At 40.4% G+C, this 15172-nt stretch overlaps 1 protein-coding gene across 2 annotated transcripts; it reads right to left on the bottom strand.

Moving 5' to 3' along the window:
• Positions 1-347: 347 nt before the first annotated feature.
• ern2 (endoplasmic reticulum to nucleus signaling 2) lies at positions 348-15119 on the bottom strand. 2 transcript variants are annotated; one of them, XM_056372481.1, is made up of 24 exons: positions 14792-15119; positions 13161-13278; positions 13042-13075; positions 12589-12661; positions 12431-12503; positions 12146-12268; positions 11944-12045; positions 11410-11469; positions 11065-11281; positions 9681-9759; positions 9343-9493; positions 8805-8956; positions 8330-8518; positions 6118-6262; positions 5744-5848; positions 5534-5624; positions 4689-4878; positions 4446-4542; positions 4101-4300; positions 3665-3812; positions 2996-3123; positions 2594-2717; positions 2428-2495; positions 348-2329 (listed from the first exon to the last, which is right to left on the bottom strand). In XM_056372481.1, exons 1-24 carry the CDS (start codon positions 14879-14881, stop codon positions 2147-2149), a joined length of 2940 nt encoding a protein of 979 aa, XP_056228456.1. In that variant the 5' UTR covers positions 14882-15119; the 3' UTR covers positions 348-2146. The 2 variants fall into 2 exon arrangements, with proteins under 2 accessions (XP_056228456.1, XP_056228457.1); XM_056372482.1 differs by having other exon boundaries at positions 5534-5621.
• Positions 15120-15172: the final 53 nt, after the last annotated feature.

Genomic DNA, 15172 nt, shown 5'->3' with positions numbered 1-15172 from the left:
CCTCTCATAGATAATACTTACATGCAGCTAATTTCACTCTCTATCAAAATCCCAGGAGTTTTAAGTGTATATTTTAATTTTAAAAAAGTCCAAGGATGACTTTTATTATTTCTCTGTAATATGAATATGTCAAATGTTCACAAATAAAAAAAAAAACAAAAGTTTGATGGAAAATTAATATCAATATTATCAAACACTTAAAGTGCTTTAGTAAGTCTGTGTGGTTGTGTTTTGATCAGCTTTGATTGATGTGTGCCTGGAAACACAAGCAAACAAGCCCACAACTGTTCTCTCAGATCCTGATTCAAATGTTGCTTAATCCACAGAGAAAAAAACAAATACAGAAATCTGTCATGTGAAAACTGTGCTGACTTTGGCAGGAAATACCACATTCATGTAAGACCACATCGCTCACAGTAAGCAGCAGATTGAGAAAATGTTTTCAGAGTCTTTAAGGTAATTTTTTTACGACTTATTACTGCGCTGTAAAATAATGAGTGACAACCGAATAATTGTTTAATTATTACAATTTATTTTCTCACCAACTTGTGTATAATGGAAGTGTTAATGTTTAAGACCAAAAGATACGAACTGATTCTGCAGTTTCCTTTCTCTGTCTGCTCACAAACTCAAACACAAGACTTGATTTACTTCATTCTTTGGCACACCCAAAGCATCGATTTAATTCACTCATTCAAAAAAAAAAAAAAAAGTACAAAAGTTTGATTCTTCATCATTCATCCTACTGCAGCACTATAAACAAAAACTTCATCCAGCAGGTACACGGAGGGAACTTCACATGGCTCTAAGAGCGTTTGCTAGCGTTTTGTGAGCCTGTGAAGCAGTGTCGATATTCAGGCGTGTTGATCCAAAGAAACATACTGCATTTCAGTTAAAAATGGGTAAACAGCACAAAATTGCCCACACATGTCTGTAACTTCAAATGAAATGTGCAATGTAGTTGCCATTTTTTGCGTTATTGCCCAGACACACTGGTGATAAATCAAGATTTTCACAGCATATGCACACTGCCCACATTTAACAGCCCCAATGATATTTGGCTGTTACGCTCAATGTGCTGCCTTCAGTAAAAAACACAGCCGAGTACATTGTTCAGTCAATGTAGCTACCTTCAGAGGTGCAGTAAAGGACACACATACATCAAGTACATAAAAACAAACAGCGAAGCAAATACTGTGGAGCCTGTCTGCAGAGGAGTGGACAGAGGCACAGCAGCAACACCGACACGGCGAAAGTAAACTGTTGAAGTAGCCGGGTTAAATGGATAATGGAGATTTCTTCTGTGACACGCAGCTTTGTAACAACAACACAAGCTCTGTTTTCATGAATGTGTTGTCCAGTGTCTGTGTTACCTACAGTGCTGTGACAAAGTTAATCTGAGCTCCAAAGCCCTTCAGAAGTGATCATCACCCTCCACAGGAGACTCATATTTTAGTAAAGTGAATTCATCCCACACTCTAAAGTCCCACCAGGTTCCATATGAACCTATCATCAGGTTTTATTGGCTCCACAGGCAGTCATTACATTTTTAAAAGCTAAAGCCTGTAGCTACAGTCTACATGTGGGAACTGAGCAGCATTGCTTACTTACACATTATGACAGAACTTTTTCACACTGTGAATATCCTCATAAAAGAAGTGATATTTTACTATTAATTTAATATGAAACATCATGCATGTTTCAGATGAACCTCAGGGTGGAGATGTTTGCTGAATGTCTCTCTCACCCTATAAATTCTTTAAAATAATTTCCTCTGGTGAAGAAGTTATTAACATTACAAATGTACAGTATGCAGTCTTTGTGGAGACACACATTCAGAGTGCTTTTTTAATTTAATTTTAAAACGATTTCTTGAGCAATGGCTGGAGAAAAATAGAATTAATCAATAAAACATCAAATCAAGGCATATAAAAACTTTTTCACAGCACTGGCCCCCCCCCCCCAAAAAAACAGTATGGGCTTTACAAAAGCAATAACAGGGCACTGTCAGGGATCTCCTTCGCTCACCAAAAAAGTAAACCGATGTATGTGTATGTGTGTATGTGTGTGTGTGTGTGTGTGTGTGTGTAAGTGTCTGTGTGTGTGAATGTGTTAAGAGTGTATGGAGTGTAGAGTCATGTGGAAGTTATCTGGCGCTGGGGGGCAGATAGTACGGGTGAAACAGTCTCTCATGGGCGCAGATGTGCAGAGCAGCATGTGTGTGCATCAGTAACCGCGGAAACCGTGAGGTGAAGTAGCTGACGAAGCCTTCGGGCAGCTCGCCCAGAGTCTCCTGCACCTCTGGCGGCAACTCGTGGTAGTGATGTTTCTGTAACATGCGGAATGCAGAAAGTCAAAAAACAGACTGAAGGTGTCCATGTGAACGTGTCATGTCGAAGTGTATGTCATATAAGTGTGTCAACTGACCTTGTTCCTCATGGCTCTCAGCAGGTCTCGGACTGAGTTTCCTTTATACGTCCTGAATCGCCGCAGGTCTGAAATGCACATGAGAATAAAACCTATTGCTCACCACTGATGGCTTCGTAATCCTGCACAGTTATGTGATACTATGTGGGCATGTTGGTGTGTGTACCTGTCTGTAGAGGCACAGAGATATGCATCCTCCAGTTGGTTCGGACCACAGCTCGTCCTGCAGTTTCCAGTCTGACCACAATCCGACTGTCTGCCGGTTCTTTCTCAATGCGATCACTCACATCCTTCGTACAGAAACATACACAGAAGAAAAATGTGAGTCTTAAGACAGAGACTTGCAGAAACATTAACAATTAACTGCACTACCCAGACTCATAGCCCTCTTGCACGTTTCTTGATCAGTGTTGATTACCAGGAAACAAAAATAAAACCTATTTTTTTTAACTTTTTTAAAACAGCAACCAAGAAAAAATAACTTTTTGAAAGAAATGAAAGGAGACCTGTAGCATCACAAACGTTGCTATCCAAAACCAAATGACCTCTTTAAACTGTCTCAACACACCTGGAAAAAGAGCAGCTGCTTCTCTGGGCTCCAGAAGAACGGATGTTTGAGCACACAGGCGGTGGAGGGGCGAGACTCGGCCTCAGCACTGATCATTTGATCAATCAGATCCTGTGCTATGACGTCATCTGATTTCACAGATATATAAAATGTTGTTTTCAGGTAAGTCATGTATAGTTTTATGTCTGTTTCATTACAATCTTACAGATTTTTGTGATCATTATGATCCAAAACGCAGTCTGATGAAAAGCCCAGGTTCAGAAATGCACAAGAAAAGGTTGAAATCCTTCTGTTTAATAGAAATACTATGTTTTAGTCTTGGACTTTCCTCAGGCATCCAGAAATAAAACTTACCTCAAGTGAAGGCAAGAATATTTTTTGGAGCTGAAGTGAATTTGCTAGGAAGACAGTTTGTTGACATGTGTCTAAAGTCACCCATTCCTCTACATTCGCATGCAAATTATTCCTGATTTGAAATTCAAAGGAATTCAAAGCCTCCACAAATAACAAAGGAATTTACAGAATTTTAATTCTTTAACTATTGGGAATGGAAGAATGCAGATTTCTTGAGGGACAGATTTGTTTTAACTACGTGTTTCACAATAAATATTATAACCATCAGGATGAACAAACTCAGAAAGACACATGTGCACAGATGTGTGCCCTCACCGTGTATATCCTCCATAAAATGTGAGAGAGAATATTCCCCTGACAGAATGTTGACCTGTCGTCTCAGTGCATCGCCAAAAGGGTGCTGCCCCCTGCTGACCACGTAATAAAACACACAGCCGGCTGAGAACACGTCCACTGCTGCTGTCTGAAGAAGAAGAGAAAAACTCTATCAGTAAGCTGACAAATACAAAAAGTCTAAACATGAGTAAAAATACAACAGTATGTAGAGTCTCTCAGCCTCGGTGTTTGGGTTTGGTTACGGGAGATTTCTAAGACTGAAAAATGACAAGCAAAACAAAAACAAAGAAACAGTTTTAAACCGTCAATTCTGCATCTGAAGAGTTGTTTCTTTTCCGTGGCCAATTATCAGAGTTGACTGAATCAGTTCGGAGGTTTGAAGACTGACCACTCTGCCCTGTAATTTGCATCTTACCGGTTTATTTCCAGGTGTATCCCGCAGTACTTCAGGGGCTATCCACCCCTCAGTTCCTGGTATTCCTGACCGCAAAGAAAAGCTGCTCCGACCGTCTTGGATCTTCTTACAGAGCCCAAAGTCAGAGATGAGAGCTCGGACCCGACCCAACGCACTGGGGCCGGAGAGGAGGATGTTTCTAGGCTTCAGGTCACGATGGACTAAAGGAAGAGATGAAGGAGTCAGGTGGAGAGGGAGGAATAAGAAGTTGTCACGGTAAAGTAGTACTACATGCCATATGCAGGAGTTTAGGAATATCTTTTGTGTGTATACATGTATATTTGTGTATATGTGTGTTTCTCCGACCTATGTTGAGTGAGTGGAGGTGTGAAAGGCCGCACAAGGTCTGTTCCAGCAGAGTTATAGGGTTCAACTGAGGGAAGCAAGATGGATCCTCCACATACTGCAGAAAACACAGACACATCAGATAACATGCAACAACATGTGTTAGTTTTGTCATTAAGGCCTGCTAACTCTAAACTGCTTTAACAGAAGAAAAGAGTGCACTGACATGGTCTTACAGTACTTTGCTCTTTCACAAACACTGACCTGTTGCAGGGTTGCAGTGCACAGCTCGATGGCGATGTATGTGAAGAGGCGGTCTCTTTCCGTGCAGAAGTATCGGATGACGTTCGGGTGAGTGTCGGACTCTCGGAGGAGCTGCACCTCTCTCTCTGCTACCTCAAAACACTCAGGCAGGATTCGCTTCACCGCCACGTGGCGCCCGTCAAATTTACCCCTAATATCACAGAGCATTCATAATATATCATGAATAGTGTGTGTGTGTCAGAACAATATATGTTGTCTCAAAATGTCTGCAATTTTTGAGGAAACACACACGCAGTGGAGAACATTTACTGTTACTGTTTTTACAGTAAACTGCATGTTAAATAACTGAGGTTTTGTATGATTTAGCCCATTAACTCAAAATTACGTAAGCTTTCTGTCACTGCTGACCCTTTTCCAAAGCAGAGCAGAAGTCAATCTACCCACTGACTTACATTCTTTTCACTATGGTATGAAAACCAAATTGCTTTGACACTGACATTCAGAGGCCTTCTTAATACAACAAATAACCAAATAAAGGCAGCTAATTGTTCACTATGATGGATTACTTCCTCAAACTGTCTCAAGGAAAATTTCTGCAAGTTATTTTTCATCCTGTTAATAAATCAGTCTCAACAAATGTCAGTGTAAAACAGTGTTAAAACCTATGTTACACTTTGTAAAATAATTGGCAGAAATGTAGAGTATATCTGTTTTGCAGTTAATGATCTAACAAATGTAAATCCACTGATATAGTTCAATGATTAAGGCTGATGCTATCAACTGTGGTAACAGCACTGTGGTAAAACAAAGCACAGTGAAAAACACACATGCACACACTGTCATACCTGAAGACAAAAGTTCCCGCTGTGCCGTGTCCAAGGACGTCAGATGGAGTGAAGGAGATTTTACCCACCTGCACCTCATCACTGTTTCCTTCTGAGACAGGTGGGAAAGAAGAAAAGAGCAGAGAGAAATGAATCTCATCTGAACAGCGAAGGACAGAAGGATATGATATACAATATGTCTAAAGACACAAACAATGTTTGATGTTTTACCTGCTGTGGGTTTGAGCCCAGCTGTGCCATTTTTATCAACATCTGAGGTGCCACTGCTGTGAGCGTGAGGACTAGGCGGAGGGTCAGCAGACACAGGCAAAGAGTCTGGATATAGAAAAGTGTAGATGTAAAGTATGTGTGTACATCTTTTGCAAGTTTTATATAGAACTAACTTTTTCTGTACCTAATTTAATCAAGAAATGAATAATCAATGTTTCTGCTCTTGGAGATTCAAAACTACTTTATGCATTTTAATAATCCTTTATGTCTTTGGTGCAATAAAAAGGAAAACGTTTAATCATTGAACTCAACCCATAAGTCTTTAAATAAAGGGAATAAAGCATATCAGAGAACTTGTTTTATCAGTTGCTTACCACTGGAGAGGTTTGTGTCAGTTGAATGGGTTGTGTCTAAAGAAACTGTCTGAGTGCTTGTCTGCATGTTGGTCTGCATGCGCTGCAGACGAGACTCAAAAGCCTCTTCCAGTTGCCTTTGAGCTTTCAGCTGCTGGGCTGCACGCTAGAGAAAACACAATAACAGATACAGATCAGATTAAAGGCTTTTTGAGGATGGAGGTTGAGAGTTCAGCATCGAGAATATTGTAACACAACGCTACAAGACTGCCAAGAAAAACACAGTAAATACTATTAAGCCCTCAAAACTAGCTAAAAAAGAGCCATTTGAAGTGCATGCCTCTGCATAATTACTGCTAATTACTGTTATTATTGTAACAAATTATGCCCCATTTAAATAAGCTGATGAAAGCATACACATCTGTCCTGACATGTTGTCTTCATATGACAGACAGCCACTGTTAATGAGTTTAATACTGTAACCATAGCACATCCAAGCTTAGAAATATAGATTTATTTTTAACACAGTGCTTGACAAAAATGAACCTGTTCATTAATTAAGATACAAATTTATGCTGGAAATTACCACAAAATCTAATCACCTTTTTTGCAAATATGATGCGTCTATAATGTATTGTTATTAAGTTACAAAGCCACCACAATGATTTAATGTCCTCTTTATGATCTCTACCGTGGCAGCATAAAAACAGCTACAGTGGTGGTGAATACAGTACATTTTGCATCTCTGTGTTTATTTTGGGACGGTTATTTTTCTTATTCCTGACGATAATTAGTCAAATGTTTACCACACATTACATAGAGCTGTTTCCAGAAGGTTTCGGCTACATCTTCTTCACTGACATTATGCAAAATGCAGCCAGAAAAAAAAAGAAGGTATTTTTTTCACTTTTTCCTCAACTGTGAACATTATTATCATAATTTCTTTGTTAGACCTACATGTGTGAACAAAATATTCATAACTGTTCTTCAGGGGTTAATGAATAGCCGGCACTAGAACTTACTAATTTAAACAGAAGTAGATGAAAACCTAACTGCAGGAGATGAACTTTTCTATTACAAAATAACCCTTCAGATGCAATGACAGCCTGCAATCACCAATTAAAGGCACATAATTGAATCTAAGAATGGATATTTCATCACATGTTCATATCTTTAAAGAAATTCAGTATTTGGGAAATGTCTTGCCGAGAGTTTGATGAGAATATCATTACCACATGGTCACTGCATCTTGCCAAGAAATATTCCAAATTATAATTTCTCATCTTCACACTTCAGTTTTCACATGGATTGAACAAAAACAACACAGTGTGTTAGATAGTGAGTTTCAGAGGAGCTGGAAGGAGGACTAAACTTTCAGGCAAAGCCAAGCTAGCTGTTTCCCCCTGTTTCCAGTCTTTATATAGAATAGTTATATAGTCTTTATAGAGAATAGTTAGTTGCATGGTTCAATCCTGTCATTGAACTCTTGGCCAGAAAATGTATGTCTAAACATTTTCAAAAACTATTGCTTCAAGAATAAACCCTGAAACCTTGGACTGTATTTATCAAACTGCTGCTGCTCAAAGTGACTGCAGTGCACACTGATCTGTTTTCTGTATAATGAAAATAATAATAAAATAAAATTAGATTAATTAAATTTATCCATGGGGGGAATTTGCAATAATAATAATACATTAACTGAAGCAGTATAATTAATTATAATTAATTATTTGCATGTGAACATTTGATATCATGTTAAACCACTTTTTAATTGTTTGGCATTCATCAGGGTGCAAACAACCAACAAGAATAAATATACACTGATTCAATTTTGTTTCCATTTCAGCCAATTTCCTATTATTTAAATTTCCATTCATATATTTACACATCATAAATATGTTCAATTGTTGTTCATTCCCATTTAAGTCACTCCCAGAGATTTTAAGATTTCAATAAAATTAACAGAATAACATGCCACTGAATGAACCATAAAGATTTTTTTGAATAATGTACAATAAGGCAGATGTAATCTATCAGTCTATATCTCTGACTGGCTATTCCTCCTCTGAACAAATGTGATCAGTCATGTGATCACTTGAGAGTTGCTCATAAATCTTATTTTTACACTTTGCTGTACATTTCTGGTACTTCAGAGCAAGTGTGATTCTAAGAAGTCTGATAAATACGAGCCCTACATTTTAAACGCACATAGACATAAAACACACAAACTCACAACAGGGTATGTGAGCACGAAGGCCAGCCATCCCCCCAGCAGCAGCGTCAGAACAGCCAGGGTCAGACGGTCCTGAGTCACGTAGACGGGCAGCACAGCGGCCGGCCTCTGAGCCTGTCCTGAACTGCCCCCATCCACCCCTCCGCTGTTAGCATTAGTGTCGCTGTGGCCACCAGCAACTGTCTGGAACTGAAGGACACAATAAGACAACAGAGAGAAGACACAATGAAAATATGATGAGGCTTCAGTTTTTTTTTTCTATCTGTGTTTGTCTGCTTTATTTCATATAAAGCAGTCTGCGATCAAAGTGGTTGTTAAAGGGCCGTTGAATAGTTCATTACATCGATTCTTTGGTCTCTGGCTCAGCTTGAAGCTGGCTGTAATGGACAGTATTAGCTTAGTAAGAGAGGATAATTGCCTAATATCATTGGTGTAATTTACTGACTCTCAGGTCTTAAGTTGTGGTGTGACTCACATATCGATGGTGGTAGTGGGAGGCAGGGGAAACAGGGGAGGCAGAGGAGCCAGGAGGTCGAGGGGGGATGACTGCCTCACCAGAACGCTGCAGAGTGACTGGGAAATCCCTCAGCATGGTGGTGTGGGCCACTGGAGGGAGCTCATGGTGGCCTAAAACCCATAAAGACACACATGTAATGAAATTAGAGCTGTATGAATGTCTGTGTTGGTGTCAGGGCTGGGGTCACTTTCTTGTCTGGTCAATAAATCAGAGAGAAATTTCAGTTTTGAGGGAACTTTGCAACCTTTTTTTTTTCTTAAGCCAGAGTTCTTGCTTCTAAAATTTCAATATGGTAAAAAAAAGGGTGAGGGTGTTCAGATTTCAGAATTTCACTTTCATCATTTTGTGTATGTATCCGGTTTCAAGACATTCTGACCATAAAGTGAGACTTTTCAAGTTAAAAGTGAGATTTGCCTGCTTTAGCTCAGTACTTCCATGTCTACATGATCAATAGTTTCTCTGTTCAAAAGGCTGTGTAGGCTATGTGTGTGTTTACCTATTAGCAGCCAGTGGTTCTTCTGGCTGTTTGTGCTCCCTGGCGGATAGCGCACATCAGTGGACGGTGTAATCTCACACTCCCCTGGCTCTCTGACCGTCACTCCTGCCGTATCAGGACCTTCAATCCGAGCCAGGGTCAGACCGCGAGGCTGCCATGACAACCAGAACCACAAACCACACACAGTTGTTCGCTTTCTGATAAACCTGATCTGTTGTACTGTATTATAAATGTTCTGTTAAAGTAGGAGGGAGTGCTACTACAGATGTGGATGTTGGAGGAAACTGGATGTGTGAATGCTGATATATAACAAAAATGGATTATATATTTGAACTCACCACTAAAGAGACTCCATGGTGGACGAGGGAAGTTGAGGCGTAGAGGTGAGAATCCAATTTTCCAACAAAGAGAGTGGGTCTTTAAGAAAGAAAAGCTGGGTTATTTCCTCGGCGTGAAAGTGAAAACTTGTCAAGCTTCTATCAGCAGGATACCTCAAACACTCACACAGTGATTTTTTATCAAATATAAATCATCATATTGATCTTTGGACAAGGAATAATGATTAGATTTGGGGTTTTCCAGATTAAAACAATTATCAGTTAACACCAATAACTGAAATATGAATACAAACTAGTTTTTAATAAAAACTTTACATTTAAACTGACGTTATATTTAATTTATAATAAGTTTAAAGTTTTCTCTGCCGTTGAATGTGTTTTCTTGCCGGAGGCAGGTGGTGGCTATTGTTGCTTGACAAGAACTTTGGTCATTGTTGTGTTTACAAGACAAGAGGTTATAATACGCCCTCTGAGTAGCGCTATGTCTTCAGGGCAGATTGGAGGCTACAGTGAGTCGCTATCAGAAAGTGACGAGACGAGGCTAGCTGGTTAGTGTGCTAACTAAAAGATGTGGGAGGTGAGAGTTAACATTGCCGTTACTTTCCACTGCTGGAGACAGCTCTTGGTTAGTAAAGGAATGAAGTTTGTTGCTGAACTCGCAACGTTTCTTCTAGTCTGGTAAGTAAACAGCTGTCAATGCTAATGCTGGCTAAGTACCGATAGCAAAACTTAAAAAGAGCTCCTTTAAACTGCAGTACTAGTAGTTAATACTGTGTTACCAGTTAACTCTCAGTGAAACAGACCTTACCGTGGGATAAAAAGACTATAAGCAAACTTTTTGCCTGTAGTAAGTGGATGTGAGAGTATGATAATATCACTGGAGATATCATGATTGAGACAATAAGAGACTTACAAGGTCTTTGCATATACCCTGTGTACCTCTGTATTCACAACAACAATTGGGTGCAGTATAAGGGCAGTTCTCGGAGGATGTTCAGAAGTGGCCAAGGTCTGTGCTCTCTGCAACCCTTCTAGTTACAGTCATTATGAATAACTATTAGTCAGGAAACCAGCCAGAGGATATCACTTCAGGACTGAACATAACAAGGGCAACTGTGGCTCAGGAGGTAGAGCGGGTCGTCCACTAATTAGAAAATCGTGGTTCGATCCCCGGCTCCTCTAGTCCGCGTGTTGAAATATCCTTGGGCAAGATACTGAACCCCACTTTGCCCCTGATGGCTGTATGAATGGGTGAATGTGGCAAGTATTGTAAAGCGCTTTGAGTGGTCAGTAAGACTGGAAAAAGTGCTACATAAGTGCAAGTCCATTTACCATTCTACTCATTCATATGCATGTGTGTGTACACCAACAATTTTTCTCTTACACAAGTTGTGTTTGTGCACTGGCTTGCTCCTTTACAAACTGATAGCTCCACTTCAAAGTGGAGTGTGTGTCTGCCTGGTCGTTGGCAGAGGAGAATGTGAGGAAGCGTAGCGTTTCCATGGCGAGGGACAGATGGGGAGCGTGTCTTAGCGAGTCACCAGAATACAGGTAGACACCTACGACGGGTGAGCCATAGTTCTGACTCCACAGGACGTCACCTAGAAGACAAAAATGGAGCACTTAGTTTTACTGGAGGGCAGAGATCAAATAAAAGGCACACACTCAACCCCTCACATATAAAAGTCGTGATATATTCACATAGCAAAAACCACACACCTCTCCCTACCTGTCTCTCTGTCAACTGTCACAACAAGACCATCACCGCTCGACACCAGATGGGCCATTTCTGGAGGCAAAGCAGGTAGTACAGGTTAGTATCGCACAGGGTGGAATACAACAAGATCTGCACCAAAAAAAAAAAAAAAATAATAGCCCTATTCTTTCACTAACTATATACCATGTTTCACTGAAGCCTGTTAATACATTTTTAAATATAGAGCAAACAATAAAAAAGCTATAAGTTTAAGAGTCAAAGCATATTCCTGGGTTTAGAAATAGTAATGGGACAAGAAAATGCACCAAAAATTTTAATCGACTTAAATGTTGTTGAATTTAATTCATGAGACTACAAGCGAAGAGACTCTACAGTAGTCTATTCTTTCATTCCATAGATACAAATGCACCTGTTCTAGACATATGGATATTCAAAGTATTAGTATTAACATATTAGCAGGAAGTTCATATTTACATTTAGCTAATCCACCCATAATCCTGTCATGTCTGTCTGTCTGTCTAAGTGAATGTATGTCCAGGGACGTACTGTAGTCTTGTTTCTCATCGTAAGGGGGAGCAGAGTAATCATTGTAGGTAGCGTTCCATCGCAGCTCTTGTGTCTTGGTGTCAAACATGGTAACCACATATTCTGGAAAACAAACAGGTGGAAAATTCATGAGTAGCAGGCCAAGACTGTACCTCAGCAACATGCATGTGTGTGCATGTGCGTGTCTACCTGTGTGACATACCTGTGCGTCCTATGTAGAGCAGAGGAGTGTTGGGGCAGATGGATTCAGAGGAGGAGGTGGTTAAACTGGTTTGCTTTACACCCGTCTCAGGATCCACCACAAACCACACATCCTGCTTTTTACCTGCAGCAGTGTCATCAATGAGGCATGTCAAATATTTCTTTGTTTCATCTGTCATTCTCCATCTCTGACAACTGTCTAGCACACATTGATACAAAAAATCATACTTTTTCTAGGCATATGTCACTGTCTAACACACACACACACACACACACAATGTCTCACCTGTATAGAGTATACCATCGGAGCTCCTGCAGGGAGCTGACTGAACCAGCTCTGGGATGGTGAATGGCAGTTTCTGCAGATAAATCAAAACAATGGGTTCAAAAAGTGAAAACAGACACACAAACTGACACACATAAACAAACATTGCGTTTCCTCACCATCAAGCCTTCCTTGTATTTGCCGCCCAGTACATATAAGCTGCCATCATTGGGGTCCGGGAGAAAACCTGGCCTACAAAAACAACATTCATACAATGATGGTACAATGATTCATTTATACGTGTTTGTAGGAATGGGTTTTATTTTAAATGTTAAATACTGCTTTCAATTTACAATACTAATGTCAAAAAAGTATATATATTTGTGCATTTTTATGTCTTAACCTCTAGTCCTCTAAGGTGCCCCTTCAGGTCCTTATTTTTAGAACATTTTTAAACACTTATTTCTACAAAACTCTTTAAATGCTGTCTAAACACAAGCAAATTTGCCTACATGAAAAGGAATAAAATGATCTCCATTTGGATTTAATTCAGGTGCTATCAGATCAAAGATTAAGTAAAGAAGACAACAAATCTTGTCAAATTTTTGTATAACGATGTGTATGCTACTCACTCTGTGAGGTAGACAGGTACTTGGATGATGGGGTCTGAAAGAATTCAAAGAACGATTTCATGAGAAATTTTTAAAATGAAAATAAACAGGAAATATAACCGATGTCTGTAAGTATGAACCTTCTCGTAGGGTCCACTTGATGTCTCCTGACTGTTTGGAGACAGCATGCAGACTACCGTCCAGTGTTGAGACAAACAGGAGGGACTCTGGGAGGGTGACTGATCTGACCCCTCCAACCTGATGAGTCGAGAGAGAGAGCGAGAGAGAGAGAGAGAGAGAGAAACTTTAGGCCAGCTGTCTGACAGGGAGTTCAGTCACCGTGTCATGTATCCAAGATTTCAGCATAGCTCAACTACAGTGTGTGCGTGTCTGTGCGTGTGTGTGTGTGTGTGTGTGTGCGTGTGGGGGAGTGGGTGTGTCAGGTCTGCCAGGGGTTGATAGTCTGGCTCTGCAGTAAGTTTCTTCTCCCATAATCAGACTGTTACTCATTTAGCAGGATATCCTTATTCTCCTTACCAACACTACACCCTTTACACTCTACACTTGAGAGCTTGTGTGTGTGTGTGTGTTTGTCAATGTGTGTGTTCACCGCTCCCATATTTACCCACCAAGGGGTGGCAACTGGCAACACAGAACAGAGCAGCACGCTGTGGTAAAAACACACCATGGTAAACGCAGAGTAAAGACTTGCACAGACGTCCTCATGCACATACACATACAAACACGCACAGGTGAATTATAATCAGACAGATAAAAGCCCCTCCACCACTCATACAAAAGACCCCCAGACTGAAAGCCAGTTTGCGTCTCTTTATGGTATTTCTACTTTTCTTTATTAGATGGGCCTAGGCTAGATTTGAACCTAGTCCGCTACAATAAGGACAAACAAACAAGCCTTAATTATGGTATACGCCCTACTAGGTGACCTATTCATGTTCATTTTTCATGTCTTTGAAGTAGTTTTGTGTGTCTTTTTGGTCAATTGGGGTCTTGTCGTTGTTTTGTGTCGTTTTATGGTAATTTCTATTCTCTTAGTGGTTGTTTTGTATCTCCTTGGTCATTTTGTGTCTCTTTGTAGTCGTTTGAGGCTTGTTTGGCATCTCTTTATGATCATTCTATGCGTCTTTATGGTCATTTTGTGTGTCTTTATCGTCGTTTTGCATCTCTTTGTGGTTGTATTGTGCCTTTTTGTGGTAATTGAGCATCTCTTCGCGGTCATTTTGAATCTTTTTGTGGTTATTTTATTTATTTATTGTATCTCTTAAAATGTTTTTGCATCTCTGTTGCCATTTTGTGTCTCTGTAGTTCTTTTGAGTTTCTTCGTAGTTGTTTCATCTTATGTCTTTTAACTGAGTTCTTTCAATCAAACAATAAATATTAACAGATACCACCCCCCACCCCCCCAGCCCCCCACCCGGACCTCACGGGCCCATGGAGCTGCGCACAGGCACGCGCTCACACTCACATACACACACACAGATAGAGAGAAAGAGAGACATAGAGTGAGAGAAAGAGAAAGAGGGAGAGGCGGTATTAACTTTCTTCAGGCAATTCAGACTCCCCAGTGAGCTGCTAAACACTTTAAACGTCCTGTCATAACATGGCAACTTCACTTGATCCTGAAATAGACACAGAAGAGCAGCGTGATGCCAGTTGCGTTCTAAGCTCCGCATAAATCGCAAGACACAAACAGTATTAACAACCACAACAACAACAACAACAACAGAAACAGCCACACTGTAAAGTTTACCTGAAATAGTTTGCCTTCCCAGGACAACAGGAGAAGAGACAGCAGCAGGCGCCCCAGAACACCCATGACCCCCAAAACACCGACTTTCATGGCTCTGAACAAAACGGAAGACTAAAGCTATTGAACTAACAACAGAGGTCGAACTCTCTCTCCATTTCTAGCGCGGGCGTCCATCGGTCAAAAAGTTAACACCGGCCGTTTAACATGGCCAAAGCTGTTCTGACAGTTAACAAACACGTTGAGATTTAAGCTAGTAGTACCGCTTTAAATCCATAATAACACCAACGCAACCGTTGCCATTATTCCATGTTTCCGTGTTGGGACGGAACCAGTGACGTCAAGCAGCGAACTGTCAAGCAGCGAGGTGGGCGTGGCTCTTTT

The sequence above is a fragment of the Seriola aureovittata genome, chromosome 3, assembly GCF_021018895.1.
Source record: "Seriola aureovittata isolate HTS-2021-v1 ecotype China chromosome 3, ASM2101889v1, whole genome shotgun sequence".
NCBI lineage: Eukaryota > Metazoa > Chordata > Actinopteri > Carangiformes > Carangidae > Seriola > Seriola aureovittata.
Note: the sequence above shows the minus strand (reverse complement) of the source record. Positions and strands in the feature narration are given on the sequence as shown.